Source organism: Lissotriton helveticus, chromosome 3_2 (genome assembly GCF_964261635.1).
Source record: "Lissotriton helveticus chromosome 3_2, aLisHel1.1, whole genome shotgun sequence".
Taxonomy (NCBI): domain Eukaryota; kingdom Metazoa; phylum Chordata; class Amphibia; order Caudata; family Salamandridae; genus Lissotriton; species Lissotriton helveticus.
The window spans coordinates 251380195-251396276 of NC_136062.1; the positions used below are offsets into that span (position 1 = coordinate 251380195).

The following is a 16082-nucleotide window of genomic DNA, read 5'->3' on the forward strand; positions in this document are numbered from 1 at the left end:
CTCTCGCATGGGTCGCATTTCGGGGGCACGCTGACTGTGCCCCACCTCTTTTTGGCGCTGACTGTGCCACACCTCTTTTTGGCCCACAGTCAGTATGCCTCCTAAGGGCCTCTTTGCCTTTGCACCCAAATCCTTAATAGAGCGCTGACGCACAGGCAAAGTGTTTCCCTCATTAGCATGGGGCCATGCACCCACACTAATGAGGGATATGGCACCCGCGATCTGTGTGCACCGGCCCTATCTGGTTTTGCAGAAAAGGGTGCACAAGCATCTGCGCCTTCTTCTGTAATACCACAGTGCCCATGGGTGCATGCACCCGTTGCTCCCCCAGGGCACTGTTTGTAATACGGCCCCTAGCGGGTGTTCCCAGGCGAGTGTCAGCGGAGAAGCCCAGGTAGATGAGTTGAACATCCATTGAGTTGCAACTCTGGGTATTCACCAACATTTTGAAGCCTTTCTTACACTTATCTACACATCCAAGTTTACACCATATTCAGTTAGACGTGGTGCAGAAAATGAGTGAACATGCAAGAAATTCCCATTTTGTGGTTTGAAAGGTTTGGGATGATGTTTTCCAAGTGAATAAAACAGTTTTGGGTGACATTTTTTGTCTTTTTTTGTCTTCATGGGGGTTTATTTAATTTTAAAACATCTACGCGCAGAGCCAAAAAGTCACAGATTTAGTGTTCCCCCAGACAGAAGACTATATACCACACACATCTTCCAAAATCCTGGCTGGCTGGCACTATACACGTATGTCTACCATCCATTTTAAACTCAACCCCACAAGGTTAATTATTGGTTAGTCTATGATTGCTCATTGGGTTGGTTATGCTGGGACATTACATTTAGGAGGAATTGTTCATTTGTGGAGAATCCAGAAAGGCACAACTTGGGATGTAGCGAAAGCCCATAACTCACCCATATCACAGCTTATTTTATCAAACACTGCTGGCTCCTGGTGACTGCAATTGATAGTAATCAAGGTGAATATATTGATGTAATAATCAATAGGAATATATCAATGTTCTGGACGTTGCTGACATACTCCTATGATGGCTCTCTGGGTTTGGCCATTCAACTGCTTGCCCGATGTACAGTAGGTGGTTGAATGACCAGTTTTTGCTCTCCCTTACAGCTGTGAAAAACCTGGCAGTAAGGGACAGTGAACATTTTTAAAATTACCCCCACACCATGGGAGAAAACTTTCATGCTGTGGAGGTCATTTGCCTTTTTTTACTCAAAATCAAAATCCAGATTGGGGATTTTGTGTTAAAAAAAAATCAAAAACTATTTTGCAGTACCGCCTGTCAAAATTTTAACTCATTGACATGAACTGCCGTGACTGCAGTTCCTGTCAATGACTTTAGATGCATGCTGTCTGGCGGACATTTCTGAATTCGGAGTACGGGCATTCTGTCGCTTTAGGGCGACAGAGTATTTTACTCCGACACTGACAGAGTGCACTCTACACTCCAAATTCTAAACACTGCCCTAAGATCTTTGACGTTGTAGAACCTTCAATAGAGTTACTTCCAGCACCACATTTACAAATATTTGAACTCTAACAACTTAGAAGAGTCCAACCACCAATCAAAATGAAGAGGTCCTTCCTTTCACAAAACAGCTGGAACCACTTTATGGGCTGAGTGTGGTCTTTGGACACCTGAGAGCTTCAGTAATGTAATCAGTTTTGAACGTTTACATCAGCATCACACATTGTTGATAGACCAAGGTATGTGATTGGCTCAGCTGTGTACATTGTTTCGTTTCTCCAGGGACCAAGCATTGCGGCACCTCAAGCAATTGAGAGAGATGGAGAAAACTGAGATGGAGATCAAGCTCTCATCCCTGAAGTTGAAGGTGAGAGATAGCCAGCTGTTGTCGCTTCACACTGTAGCTTTAAGCACCGAAGTAGAACACTCTGGCAAGGCACCCCAGGGAAGCTAGGAGCACTATGAGGCCGTATAAATGAACGAAATGTTCTAGAAAAGTGCTCAAAACATATTTGTAGATTTGTGGATAGGTTGGATCTATGTAGGATGGATAAATGGATGGCTGAATTGCAGGATCCAGCTAGAGCTTGAGTGAGTGCATGAGTGGTAAAATTTGGATGCATGAGTGAACAGTCAGAGATGGCTCTGTACCATGTAAGGCTGTCTAAATACCAGTGTCATGGTTGGTAGTTTACATTTCACTGCAAAGGGGGAAGTGCTCAGGAGGTTTACAGTTGTAAGAGCCAAGGTTCTAGAGCTCCTCCATCAAATACTATCTAGGTTGTTCCATTTCCAGTTGGCAGAGAACGATGATCTTACAGAGCGAGATTCCCGTGATAGTCAGACATTGTCTCCAGCATCAAGTGGACGGTGGACCCCCAAGAAAATCCAGACCGTAGGATCCCTAGGCAAAGAAGAAGCCATAACCAGCAGAAGATGTTCGCGGTGTGATGCATTCTTGGAGCAGTTAAACAAGATGATTCAAGGTGAGAAAATGCACCCCAGCAGTCAGTGACTTTTAGGGGAGCAGCTGGTAAATGTCCCACCAACAAATGAGAATGTAAAAAGACAGGATAAAGCTTTTCTAGCCTTTTCTTTAACTTTCTCTGTCAATGCGGTTTGTGCTTTGTTTCCAGATAGCCAAGGAAGAGGCATTGAACTACAGGAGGAAAAGAAACAGGCTCTCACAGGCCTCGTCCAGCTGCAGGAAGTCCTAAAGGTGAGGAACTGATGGCCAGTGAGGGGTCAGTGAAGGATTATGTAAGTGGGAGTGACATTAAAACAATAAGAGCCAGTATGCCTTTACTCTTATCACCCTTCTTTCTTAGGCCTTTAAGGACAGTAAAGAGTACTTAACATAAATGTGAGGGACACTGTGTGGAAAGGCAAGAGGAGACACCAGGTACAGGCGAAATACAGTGAACTCAGAATCTGGGTTTCCTCTCAACCCTTGATCTGGCTCATAGCCACCTCCACAGGAATATATTAATGGAGTACACTGTCAGGCTCTTACGTCTACTGTTTCCTTGTCTACTCTTGCAATTAAGACCCTGCATGCAGGAAAATACACCCTATACAAACCATAATTTGCCTACTTTCATGCTCTCAATACCCCAAAAGAAGGTCATTGTGCAGGCCATTTTGCAGTAATTTAGCATTACCAGTAGGTGGCACTCTCAGGTTTCTGGATGCTCCAGCCATGCCGGTGTGGGTAACAGATCTGCCTGTGCTTGCATACAAGTGCTGCGACGTGTTTGTCCTACAACTTCAATACCCTGCTTTCACCGGTATGTTACTGCATGCAACCAATGCCTGTCCATCTTCACATATTTGTTAATGTTCCTCCAGGCTCATATTCTGAGAGCTCCGTAAATAGTGTTCTGCTCAAAGCGAATGTGCTTCCTTTACTCTGTGCATTCCCTTCGGCAATTTCAAAATGTGTGTCATACCCCTCCCCCGACTTTTCTCCAGTGCTCAGCATCTGCCCGTTTTTAGAGGTGGGCGGAATGTGCAGAGTTCTGCGGAGTTATATAAAAACTCTGCACCTGTAGCACTGAAAAATTAGCATGAGCAGCACCATGTGGCGTGCAAGAGCGTGCAGTCATTTGAGTTGATTTTGCTGCTGCTTGAGTAGAAAATCTGCTCGAGAAGCAGCCCTCAGACCATGACAACCCACATTAGAAAACCTCACCTGAAGCCGTAGCGACAGGGTACCATGCTGGGGATGCTAACTCTCAATCGCCTGCTTGTATTTCTGGAGTCTTGTGAGGGGAAAAACGGCTACTTGCCAATTGATGGGATTGAGACGGACTGAGAGTAACAATGTATCACCAAATTCTGCCAGGTCTGCGTGCAGAATTACATTTTCCACAGAGGCCTACTCCTTGGTGTAATTTAAGCCATTCCCTTTTTCAGGCTTTATTCAAAATTGTGCATAAAGTGCGTTTGCTGGCTCAGTTTTGGAGTCTTCTGGTAAAATGACAGGTATGATTAAAGTAAGTCTGCACAGTATTAAGGGATGCAAACAGGTACAAAAATCATTTTTCTCCATGTCCCTAATTTTCCTGCAAGAGGACTATTTAGCCACAAGACTAGGACAGTATCTTGATGAAAACATTTGCGCTGGGGAGTTTTTGCTTTCTCTTTAGCTCCATACTATAACTGCTTTACCCGTAATTCTTCTGAAAGTCTGATCTCAGGACTCAGCACAACAAATGATGCCTCAAAAATGACATATGCAATTTTATCATTGTATGCATAATCGTACTCTTCAAGTGATCATACTTTTATTTTATTGTGTTAATTTGTTCATTTTGTTTATTCATTTTTTATTTTATGTATTTATAAATGCAGTTGCAATCAGATACAATTTGGGTATTTCTAAAGTAGTGCATACCACCTTGTAGGAGCCTTAGAGAGCAGTACATTTGAGTACAAGAATGACATCATCCAATACAGAAATGAAGAAGGACGTTTTGGTCAGTCAGCCTACTGCGGGGGAGGGTATCTGGTGAACACATACATTCTCGAAACTGATATAACAGTGCTAAAGAGATGCAGTGTAAAGCTCGGTAAAGAAAGTCAACAATCGCTGGCAATGCCAATAGGTCTGGCTTTAAAGGAATGTTAAATGGTAATGTGAAATGGGAAGTAATATGCATTTGTGTGGAAGCAAAGTACTGTAGAATAATATTAGTGTAGGTTATAATATTAGGTGACAATTGCACTGTCAAGCCAGACCTAGAAATCTATGTAGGTTAATGTCTGCCTTCCTCCCATCTGTGCTGGTGCCATAGAAAGACAAACACAACAAACTATCTAGTTATCTAAGACACTTTTACAGTATTACTATGCCATGTTTGTGCCCCTGAAGTTCAGTCTCAGCCAGCTGGATAGATAAATAAAAATATCACATCTGTGTGGAGGGCAATCCCTTTTTTTTCTGAAAGCACACAACTTCTGCCCAATCTAAACATATACCCCGGGCTCCATTGTGGATGGAGCCAAAGCCAGTCTAGTGATGCTCACATTATTGTCTAGTGACAGCTGCGCTGTAAAGCCAGACCGTAATGACTTGGCTAGACTTCTGGAGGCCAGGTGTAGACTGAATTGGAGAGGTAATAAGAGGAATGGGCGAGCCCTAGGCCTGTTAGAAGAAGTAGATTTTGACACACCTCTTGAATTTCAGAAAGTTTGTATCTTGGCTGAGCTGTAATAGTAGTGAGTTCCATAGGGGTGAGCCCATATATCCTTCCATGAATCAAATGCACAAATGCAATATCTTGATCGACAGATGGACGTGGTTGGAAGATATAGAACAAACAGTTTGGCCATTCCGTCATGCTGTCCTGTAGCGTCTTCCATACGAGATAGTGGGTTTTGAATTTGGATCGTTGTTTTGCTGGGTTCCTGTGTATTTTATTATTTAGAAAGTCTGAGACCATCCACTATTATACTCCCAAGTTACTGGAGTCAGAGGACATATGTTCAGATTCCAGACAGATTGGTGCCCTGTGGCTGGTGGATGCATTGCCTGAGGATACAACCACTACATACAGTATGCATAGATACACACATGCCAAATCCTCAGCCCTGAACAAAGATCCTTGGGAGAAACGTTTACACCATCACCTTGATTGCAGACGCTGATTGGGACCACCATCCAGAATGTAGACAATTACTGCATGTTAAGCTATAACACCTATTGCTTACATTTTCATAATGAAGCCTTCCCAGGCCTTACACCCTCTGCTGATAAGTGAAAATCTCAGGCCTCTCATGCTTTTAAATAAGCGGTGAAGGAAAAACAATACACAGGCTCCAGCCACAGATCCTAAACCCTTCCTGTCTCCTACATCATTTACCCTCAGTAAGAATGTTGCTCGCCGAGGCCCCGATTCACAACGAGCCTCAGTACTCGTGGCGGAGGCTCCTCAGTTGTAGCAGAATCTCTGCAGTCATAGCAGGATCTCCGCAATGTAAATCGCAGTTCGGAGATCCCACCACTAGTGCGGAGATCCCGCCATGATTTAGGAGTCTCCGCCAAGAGTGTGGAGGCTCTTTGTGAATCGGGCCCGAGTTTCCACAGTCCAACATGAGCAGATTCGTTGGCGCTTTGTGATTTCCTAACCAATTAACTGCTCCTGCATAGACTTGACTTGCAGAGCTTGTATTCCAAGGTCAGCAACTTATGGTGTCACTTCTGGCTTAGCTGAGTAGTTTAATTTCTGTCCTCATCATGCTTGTGTCTCATAACATAAACCACTGCACTTTGCTCGGGCACCAATAACCAATATTAGGATAAGGCAGGTCAGATTCTTATATCTTCTACGACTAGCCAGGTGCACAATCAGGAATTTTCCACAGGAGTACACCTCCTGCCTGAGAACCTAGTGGAGATTCTACTCCCATGCTTTCCATTTCTGATTTGAAAGAATGACTCCCAATAATCATATTATCACACATAAAGTGCTAGCTATTTCAAACTCTGGCATTTTAATGGTGGCCAGGAAAGTCTAGTCTATCACAAAAATGCAGTAAGCAACTCCACCACTGTTGCTACTGTTCCCCTCTTGATGATATTGCTTATCCCTTGACTTATAATTACCACGTACGTAGCACATAGAGATTCCTATAGGTTTTTTGTTAGATCCTTGATCCTACTGTAACACAGCGAATGAGTTATCACATTGTTCTAGTCCTGGAGAGACCTTTTGCAGAATGTCAATCTCTTTGGCTCTCAAGGGGTGTACCCAATGTTTAAACCTATGGAGCCTGCAATTAGGACAGAAGACTGGACTTCAAGTGAAGGTTAACTGACTTCCACATGAACTCCTATGGAGAAGTGTTTCCTTTAGCCGCGAATACCTTTACTCTGAATGGATGTATTAATTAACCTTGCTTTGTTGGCCAGCAAACACAGCAGTCACTTAAAAGTGATTTTAAAAGGAACTTGACCCTTTCATGGAAAACCATTAATGGCTTTACATCTCACAGAAATGTGATTGTGTGAATACAAAGATGTGGCTATCAAGTAGTGTAAGAGTGTTAATCAAGTAAGCTTTTCCTGTCACCAAACATTCATGTAACTCCATACAGAGAGTCATTTTGATGGATTGATCTCAAAGGAATAAAATGCAAGGTATTTACTTTGAACCTGGCCCTTTGCGGGAGAATTTTAATAGTGAAGTAATCCCTTTAAAGGGGGGTTGGGGTTGGCACTGGGAGGTTGCAATGTCAGAAATGAACTGGTCCTTAAAGGCCGACAATGAGATAGGGTGTATATGGGTTATGGTTCTTTCTTCCACCGTTTAGTTGTTACATGTATCAGTGAATTGGGTGTTGATATGTTCTCCCTCTGTTGATGTGTGATGAATAATACGTAGTTAGTGATGCAAAAGGCTTCAACCCAACAACATCGAATAAGATGCAATCAATACCATTTGACACGTTTTGAGTCTTCAAATTTCTGGTTGTGAAATACAATAGAAAGTAGGTATATATCTCTGCATATAAATATAGTATATTTCCAGTAAACCATCTGTGAATCAATATAACATAGCTCTATCAAAACAGTTGTTGCTTGCAATTAATGCTACATGTATCTCAGTAACATTCTGGGATTTCAAATCCAGATGAAACCAATATAGCTGGAAAGAGATATTGTAATCCTATTCAGTGGATCTCATCATCCTAGCATTTATATATTTCTATCACTCTATACTGCCTTTTGATATTTATTGCTCATCTTCCTTATGCATCAACTGTACAAAATGTCTCGCTCTGCAGGGTATGAGCGAGCATGCCCGTTTGGATGAACAAGTCCTTGACACGCTTCAGTCAGACAAAGAGAGGCTGAGAAGGCAGCATCAGATGGTGACTGAGCAGGTAAGAGCCTGACTCATGGTCCACAGTGAGAGTGCATTTCAGCGTGAATGTGAAAGTGTGTGTTGTCTCTGCTCTCTTCTTGTGGATGGGAGACAAAGCCAGTTCTTCAGCTTATCGCGCTACAATAAACTCTTTCTCATGGTTCTGATCTAATGCTGCAGGCTAGAAAATGAGACAGTGTAAATAAATGATTTATTGTGACATAAGGCATCACATGGTGACTGCCATGTTGCCATTATGTGGGAAAATATGTTTAATATTAAACCAGATGTTCTATCCCCAAGAGATACCTGCATAGGATAGATCAGAGTATAACACCACTCTGCATACAAGTTACTCCTAGACAGATCATTGCGGCACACATCCCAAAAAAGAGTCAATGTTGACTTTTCTTTAATGAGGAGTGTGTATTTGAGAAGAGTAAAGCCTCCCGGATCATCTTTAACTTAAGGGAAATTGGGAGGGATATAATTAGTTCATGTAATTAATTTGAGAGCACTGTTTGTAAGTCTGCACTTACCTGTTGTTGATAAGTTACATAATAGGTTCCTAAAAAAGAAGTGGTGGGAGACCAGTTCCCTCCTCTCTCGTCTACTAGGGCAGGAAGGAAACTTCAGTTGAATGATAAAAGTTTAAACTTTCTGAAGCCTTGGAAAGATATGTTTCAAAATTATCACTTCATTCCTGTGTATAGCATCAGCTTGTATATTACCAAGGTGCTCATGCACGAAGCAAACTCTGGTGTGAGACATAATGTATGTTCCCATTTTATCCAAACAAATGGCTTTTTTAACAGCTCAAAGGACTGTTTAAAGAGAAACAAAAGCTGACAAAAGCATACGAGAAGCTGCCAAGAGAACAGAAAGGGGATGACAGCCCAGAGGAGTTAATGAAGAAATCCAGACTGGTCAAGGTAAGGGCAATGCTTGAATTGTCAGGAAGTCAGAACCCAGTCCTGGCACCTCTCTCCATGTGCTGAATCTTTGTGAAAGTAGGATCATACAGTCGCATCAGGGGTACGTGCCCTAAATGAGTAAAACCAGCTTCAAATTCAGCGCCCTCATAACGGTGACACCGTGACAAAATGGCCTTTCCCATGGGTAATCCTGCTCCCTTTAGAACCATTGTGTTTGTTTTTCTTCTACTGCCATGCTGCTTCCAAGGTTTTCTTTATTTGTTTGGGGGATGTGTTTCCCCACAGAACAGACAAGCAATATCAGACTGGTGACTAGTGCGACAATTTGATGGAGCTTCCACCACGGCAACCATTCGGTACAGGACTGTATTACTGTTTTAGATTTGGTAATTTTCTTTAGCTTTGGGAATATAACTGTTATAAATCACATCTCTGCGTTATCCAAAATTCTCAACTAAATATAAGGCAGGTAAGAGGTCAATAATCAGAAATAAACATTAGAAAGTAAATTTGTTGTTTTTAATTCAGAATTTATTTTTTAAATGATAACTTTAAAAAGTGTGCTGAAAGAACAAAGATATAAAAAAGAGCACATCAGATCATTACTAGGACAAAGCAAATGGGAAACAGTGAGAAAAACAGAGTAATTCCTTCTGACTGGGAAGAAAGAAAGGCATATTTAGGTCCGGCTTGACAGCACAGCTGTCACAGTACCTTGTGTGATCAACCTAAAAAAGAGCTTCCAGGAGTACTACAGAGAGGGGCTGTGGCTCCATCCACAGGAATGACGGACAAGAGTACATGTTTTGATTGGGCAGAAGTTGTGTACTTCCACAGAAAACAAATCTTCCACACAACTGTGATTGTTTTGTTTGTTTATCCAGCTGTGTGAGCCAGAAGATGAAAGCTCACACACATGCATAAAGTATTGAGTTTCAATGGGATGGCACTTGGGCGTTTGGGGGCAAAAGTCATTGTAATGCTGTTAAAGTGTCTTAGATATTAAGATAATTTAGGGTCTTTGTTTTTCTCTACGAGCAGCACAGATACCCTTCCCTTTACATCATTAACTTTAAACTTTAGAGTGCACTTCTGTGTTTGAGAGCAGTACGGGATGCCCAGGGCTCCACTAATCTACATGCATTTTTAGGTCTGCCTTTACAGCCCAGCTGTCACCAAACCTTATGTGATCAACAGAAAAAGAGCTTTCAGAGTCCATATCCAAGAAGGGCTTAGGCTCCACCAACAAGTTTACCTGAGACAAAGATTTGATTAGGCCAAAGTAATGTGCTTCTACTAAAAAGTATGATTTTATTGCACTTTTTGGCTTGTGGCAAAGTTTAAACTCAATACAACAGGACTGAGTTGGGTATGGTGGCAAGCCAATAATCATGGCTATACATCTGATATATTTGTTATGAAATGTCACCAAAAAAGCAATAGGCCTGATGTATTTATTATTCATTGTGAAAAGAATATGTTAAAGACAATAGACATGTAAGAATGGGTTGTTATAATAAATCCTACAGGTAGGTATTTTGCTACATGAAATCTCACAGATTACTTTAGTAGGCGAGGATTGTGGTGTTTGCTATATCCTGTGACAAACCATGGATATAAAAGATCTGCTCTATTGAGAATCCTTGCTCGGCTCGCTTAGGTAGGATAGTATTTTGCTTAGCCATCAGTAATTTTGTATACCGTTCTGACTGCTTGCATATTGGTTGCCTTGCAGAAACGCCTGCTCTGGAAACAGTAGGCCTTAGTTGATTATGGTGGCAACCTTTAGGCCTGATTGTTGCACTAGGAAACGTTATGTCCGATGCCATAGATCTGATTGGTTTATTATGAAAAGTTATGACAAATAGTGTATTCCTCTATTATTTATTGTGAAAAGCATTTGTTAAAGCCAGTAGGACTGCAACAGTTGGTTGTTATGACATTGTGTTACAGGCGAAAGGCAGTCGCTAATTACCATAGTAGTCAAGTGTTTTGGCATTGGCCACCCATTGTGATGATTCTTGTTTGGCCCGAATGAGAGGGGTTACATATTGTTTTGCAAACTGTAAATTTTCTACATATGTGTAATCTTATAACTGTATGCATGATGGTTGCCAGTTTATGAGCACTGGAATTGGATTGAGCTAATTAATGTGGAAAGCCAGTGTCAACGGATATGGCCTTATCAGTTCATTGGGAACAGTAATGCCACATTCCATATGTTTGATCTGCTTATTATGAATCGTTATGACAAAGCAAGTACTTATTGTAACAAACATGTGTTAAAAGCGATACATTTTAAGGATGGACTGTTAAAGCACGGTGCTGAAGCCTTAAGGCAGTTATTACGGTACATAGAATCTCACAGATTACTGAAGTAGGTAAGGGCTGTGGTCTTAGCGGTGCCCCGAACAAAGGTCTGGGATAGAAGGTATGTACTATAATAATCCTTTTTAGGTTCTTTAGGAGAATTAGTATTTTGCTTCAAGAACAGTACTTTTGTATGGATTTGTAATTGTATGACTATGTGCCTGGTTATCTTATGGAAATCTTATACTAGGTACAGTAGGCCGGAGTTGGTTATGGTGACAAGCCAATGATTACACATATAGGCCTGATTGGTGCGAAGGGAAATGTTATGCCAGATAGCATAGGTCTAGTATGTTTATATTGGAAAGTTATGACAAAGGGAGTAGGCCTGACTTATTTACTGGGAGCAGGATTTGTTAAAACTAATATACCTCTAAATGTGAATTGATATCACACAACCTCGTAGGCTGTAAAGAGGTATTTGGTGACATGTAATTTCACAGATTACCATAACAGGCAAGTGTTTTGGTTTGGTCACCCACTCTGACAAACCCTGGGGGTAGGGGACTTTCACTGTGATGATTCTTGCTAAACCCTATTGAGAAGGATTGTATATTGTTTTGTCAGTTGTAATTCTTTATATATTACTAATTTTATGACAGGATGCATGACCATGGTACCAGTTTATGCACACTTCTGTAGGCCTGTGTTGCTTATAATGCCAAGCTAGTGGTAAAGCTTATCAGCCTATTGGTCAACTGACAAAAGTTATGTCAGGTTGCTTAAGAGTGATCTGTTTATAATGAAAAGTTACTGAAACAAAAGTAGGCCCGAATAACCTATTGTGAAAATCTTGTGTTCACTGTAACCGGCTTTTAATGGTGGATTGTTATGAATCTGCGCTAAAGCATGTAGACATGTATTTTGTGGTGGGGGTGTCATTTGAATAATGTGTTTTCATGTAATTATGTGAAACATTGAGAAAATTATGTGAAAGAATGCAAAATTACTTGAAATGCAAATCCATCACATAGCACTACATTTATTGTCAATGTTAAAACATGTTTGGAGCATACTAGGAAAAGCCATTACATCCACAGGAGGTCTACAGTAGTACCTAACTTTAGGGCTCTTTATCTCTCAGACAGCTGTTAACATTTTAAATGGTTGGGTGAGAGAGGCGCCAGTAGGGTAGTTGGGTGACAATAGCGGCGAGTCAGGCTGCTTGAAACTCACTTTGCGCTAGCCTCCTCCGTGTGTGTATGATTATTGCTTATATTGCTATGGTGTGAATTTCGACACTTTATGCATTTTTAAAACTGTTTTTACTTACTTGCTGCCTCCCTTGCTCTTGACCCCGTTCCGCCGCGGCTGTGTGCCAATCAAGCGGAGGGTCATTTAATGAGCAACACGCCCTACACCACTTCCTGCCTGCCACGCTGTCGACGCAGGTCAGCGCGCTAGTTGCTACAACGCTCCAGGCTATTTTAAGAGGTGGGCTCTCGCACTCTCTGTGACAATAGCGGCGAGTCAGGCTGCTTGAAACTCACTTTGCGCTAGCCACCTCCGTGTGTGTATGATTATTGCTTATATTGCTATGGTGTGAATTTCGACACTTTATGCATTTTTAAAACAGTTTTTTACTTACTTGCTGCCTCCCTTGCTCTTGACCCCGTTCCGCCGCGGCTGTGTGCCGATCGAGCGGAGGGTCATTTAATGACCAACACGCCCTACACCACTTCCTGCCTGCCACGCTGTCGACGCGGGTCAGCGCGCTAGTTGTTCCCTCCCCATGGGCTATTTAATATGGTGACCTGGCGGAAGCGCAGCGGACGAGCGCAGCGGGCGCGCCGACTTCGCGCCGAAGTTGCGACAAAGTTAAGCCCGTCTGCGCCCGTCCGCGGCCGAGCGCGTCCAGCGGCCTCCCACTATGACCATCGCATCACTTATTCCTCCAAGGATCTCATGGCCCTCCAACACTCTGGCCCACTCCAACCCCGTGCTATTGGTGCCGCTCGGGATTGCGGCATCTTGACCTCTTTGGGATCCTGTCTAGGTATACACGATCTGTTTCCCCCCATTAACTGCAGTGATCCTTCCACTACTTCACCAGTTGCTGGGCCATCTATACCACATTCCCTGGCAATAGTTTACCTTAATACTCGCTCGCTGGTGAAGCATCAGCTTGAAATATTTCAGATGTTGGAAGACAATAACGTAGATATTCTTCTCCTTTCGGAGACTTGGTTAACTGATGACTCTACCCCTGACATCCTTGCCGCTGTTCCTACTGGTTATTATATTTTACAGACCAACAGGGCAGTTGGTAGAGCAGATGGGGGGTTGCTGCTATCATCCGTTCCCAATATAAGTTTACTATTCTTGAAACTATCATTCTTCCTAAAACTGATATTCTCACTTTGAAATGTATTTCTCCTAGGTTCTCCTTTATCTGTGTTCTTGTCTATAGACCCCCTGACACTATGCCCCTTTTTTCCCAACAGTTTGGTGATATTATTTCCCGGCTAGTTATTAATTCCTCCAAAATCCTTATTATTGGCGACTTTAATTATTGGCCGTCAGACCCTTGTGAAAGTAGCCTCTCCGAAGATTTTACGGATCTTTTACTTGGCCTGAACTGTAATCAGCACATTACAGTGGCCACTCACAACAAGGGCCATACCCTCGATCAAGTCTGGACAGCCAATCTTGATATTTCCCCTCCTTCAGTATATTCCTGCTCTTGGTCTGATCACTCTTTTATTTCCTTTTCTCTGAAATTCATCCTGCCCTGCCACCCTTCACCTACTACCAACTTTATTGTGCGTTACTGGAAACGAGCTAATCTCACAGAATTCCATTCTATTCTAGCTACGTCAGCCCCCAGTGACATGGCCTCGACATCTGCCCAGGCTGATGCCCTTGACCAGTGGCTGGGACATGCGAGCGATGTAGTGGCCCAGTTAAGAACCTCCAAAACCAAACGTCCTCATGACGCTCAGCGGTGGTTCACGGATCAACTGAAACTGGACAAACTGGCCCTCCGACAAGCAGAGCGCCGTTGGATGCGCAATTATGACCCATTATTAAAAATTGCATATGTTGATTTATGAAACCTTTATAAAAAATCTATTTTACTGGCTAAAACCTCCTATTCTTCTCAGAAAATCCTCAATTCCGCCTCTAAAACCAAAGACATTTTTTCAATTGTGGAGGAACTCTCTTTGCCAGACCGTGTCACTGCCCAACCTCAACCCACACAAGCTCTCTGTGATTCCCTTAATTCATTTTTTATTGATAAAATCATCACCATCAAAAACAATATCCCCCTTCCTTCTTCGTCTATTGCTTCTTTTTTACCCCCCCCCCCCCGAACCCCTGTCGTTTTAATGTGTTCCCTCCCATTTCCCCGACCGAGTTTATCTCCCTACTACACACGGTAAGCTCTGGTTCCCCCAACGATTGCTGTCCCCCTCAAATCCTGAAAGCCGCCTTTCTGGCATGTCCTGATCCCCCGTTGGCACTTCTCAACAGCTCGCTTGCCACAGGCTCTGTCCCTGATGCTTTCAAACAGGCAGTTGTAGTCCCTATACTTAAAAAACCTGGTGCTGATCCCTCTGTCCTGAGCAACTATCGGCCGATCTCCCTTCTCCCCTACTTGGGGAAAATTCTGGAGACCTATGACACCCGCTGCCTCAGTGCATTCATTGAGGGGTCTTCTTTTTTAGATGACCAGCAAGCCGGTTTTAGACCGGCTCATTCCACTGAAGCTGTTATCGTGGCCGTAATGGATGTACTGAGGCAAGGCACCGATAAGAACCTGGCCCAGGCTCTTGTTCTACTAGGTCTGTCGGCTGCCTTTGATATGGTCGATCATGCCATCTTGATCGACCGTGTCAACAACGCGGGCATCCAGGGCATGGCTCTAACTTGGATCAGGTCTTTTTTGCACCAGCGCTCCCAATCAGTTCATCTGTCCACCTTTTCAGCCCCTTACTCTGCACTTTCCTGTGGTGTTCCTCAAGGTTCTGCTCTTTCACCCCTTCTATTTAATCTTTACATGCAACCTCTTATAGTTTCTCTCCGCCACACCCCGGTCACTATCTTCAACTATGCGGATGATTTACAGTTGCTTTTTCCTGTCGATTCATCCCCTTCCACCCGTGCCAATTTCCAATCCACCATGCTTGCCATCTCTGAGTGGATGCATTTTAGCCAGCTGAAGCTTAATCCCAACAAGACGGAGTTAGTACTAACAGGAGGGACAGCTAACCCCTGGAGCTCCAGTTTTTGGCCCCCCGCTCTTGGCCCTCCTCCCTGCCCTGTCAACTCGGTGAAGAGCCTTGGTGTAATTATATTTAGTGACTTATCTATGAGGCCTCAAATCAATGCTGTTACATCTTCCTGCTTCTTCCATCTATGCAGGATCTGCAAAATCCGTAGGTTCCTTACGACTAAGGCCCTCATACTTGTCATCATGGCTCTTGTCACCTCCCGTATTGAATATGCTAACTCCCTCTATGTTGGGATTCCTGCTTACCATCTTCATCGGCTTCAGCTGGTACAAAATCAGGCAGCTAGACTGGTCTTCCAACAGCCCAAACACCAACATGTCTCACCCCTGTTGAGGAGATTGCACTGGCTCCCAGTGGCTTCTTGTTGCATTTTTAAGTTGGGCTGTACTGTCTTTAAGGCCCTTCTCGCTCTCGCCCCAGCTTTCACTTCTTCCAGCCTCAAGCGCCATATTCCCTTAAGAAACCTCCGGTCCACTGCCCACAACCTCCTAATTGTCCCCAGGTATAAACGTAAAAAGCATGGTGGCTCGTGCTTTTCATTTCTTGCCCCCGCACTGTGGAACTCCTTTCCGATCTCACTTCGACTCTGTCTCAATTATTCCTGTTTCCGCAAACTACTCAAAACTCATCTTTTTCAATTAGCTTATGAGTAATTATGCTGTCTGCCCCCCCGTTATT

At 43.1% G+C, this 16082-nt stretch overlaps 1 protein-coding gene across 2 annotated transcripts in view; it reads left to right on the plus strand.

Annotated features, from left to right (window-relative positions):
- LOC144826621 (uncharacterized) overlaps window positions 1–16082 on the plus strand; it is a 280323-nt gene that overhangs the window by 218456 nt on the left and 45785 nt on the right. For both annotated transcript variants that reach the window (XM_078685143.1, XM_078685144.1), the window contains exons 21-25: window positions 1779–1863; window positions 2293–2482; window positions 2633–2715; window positions 7785–7883; window positions 8680–8796. In XM_078685143.1, the coding sequence (XP_078541269.1) occupies window positions 1779–1863; window positions 2293–2482; window positions 2633–2715; window positions 7785–7883; window positions 8680–8796 (574 nt within the window). The remainder of the gene's footprint in view (window positions 1–1778; window positions 1864–2292; window positions 2483–2632; window positions 2716–7784; window positions 7884–8679; window positions 8797–16082) is intronic.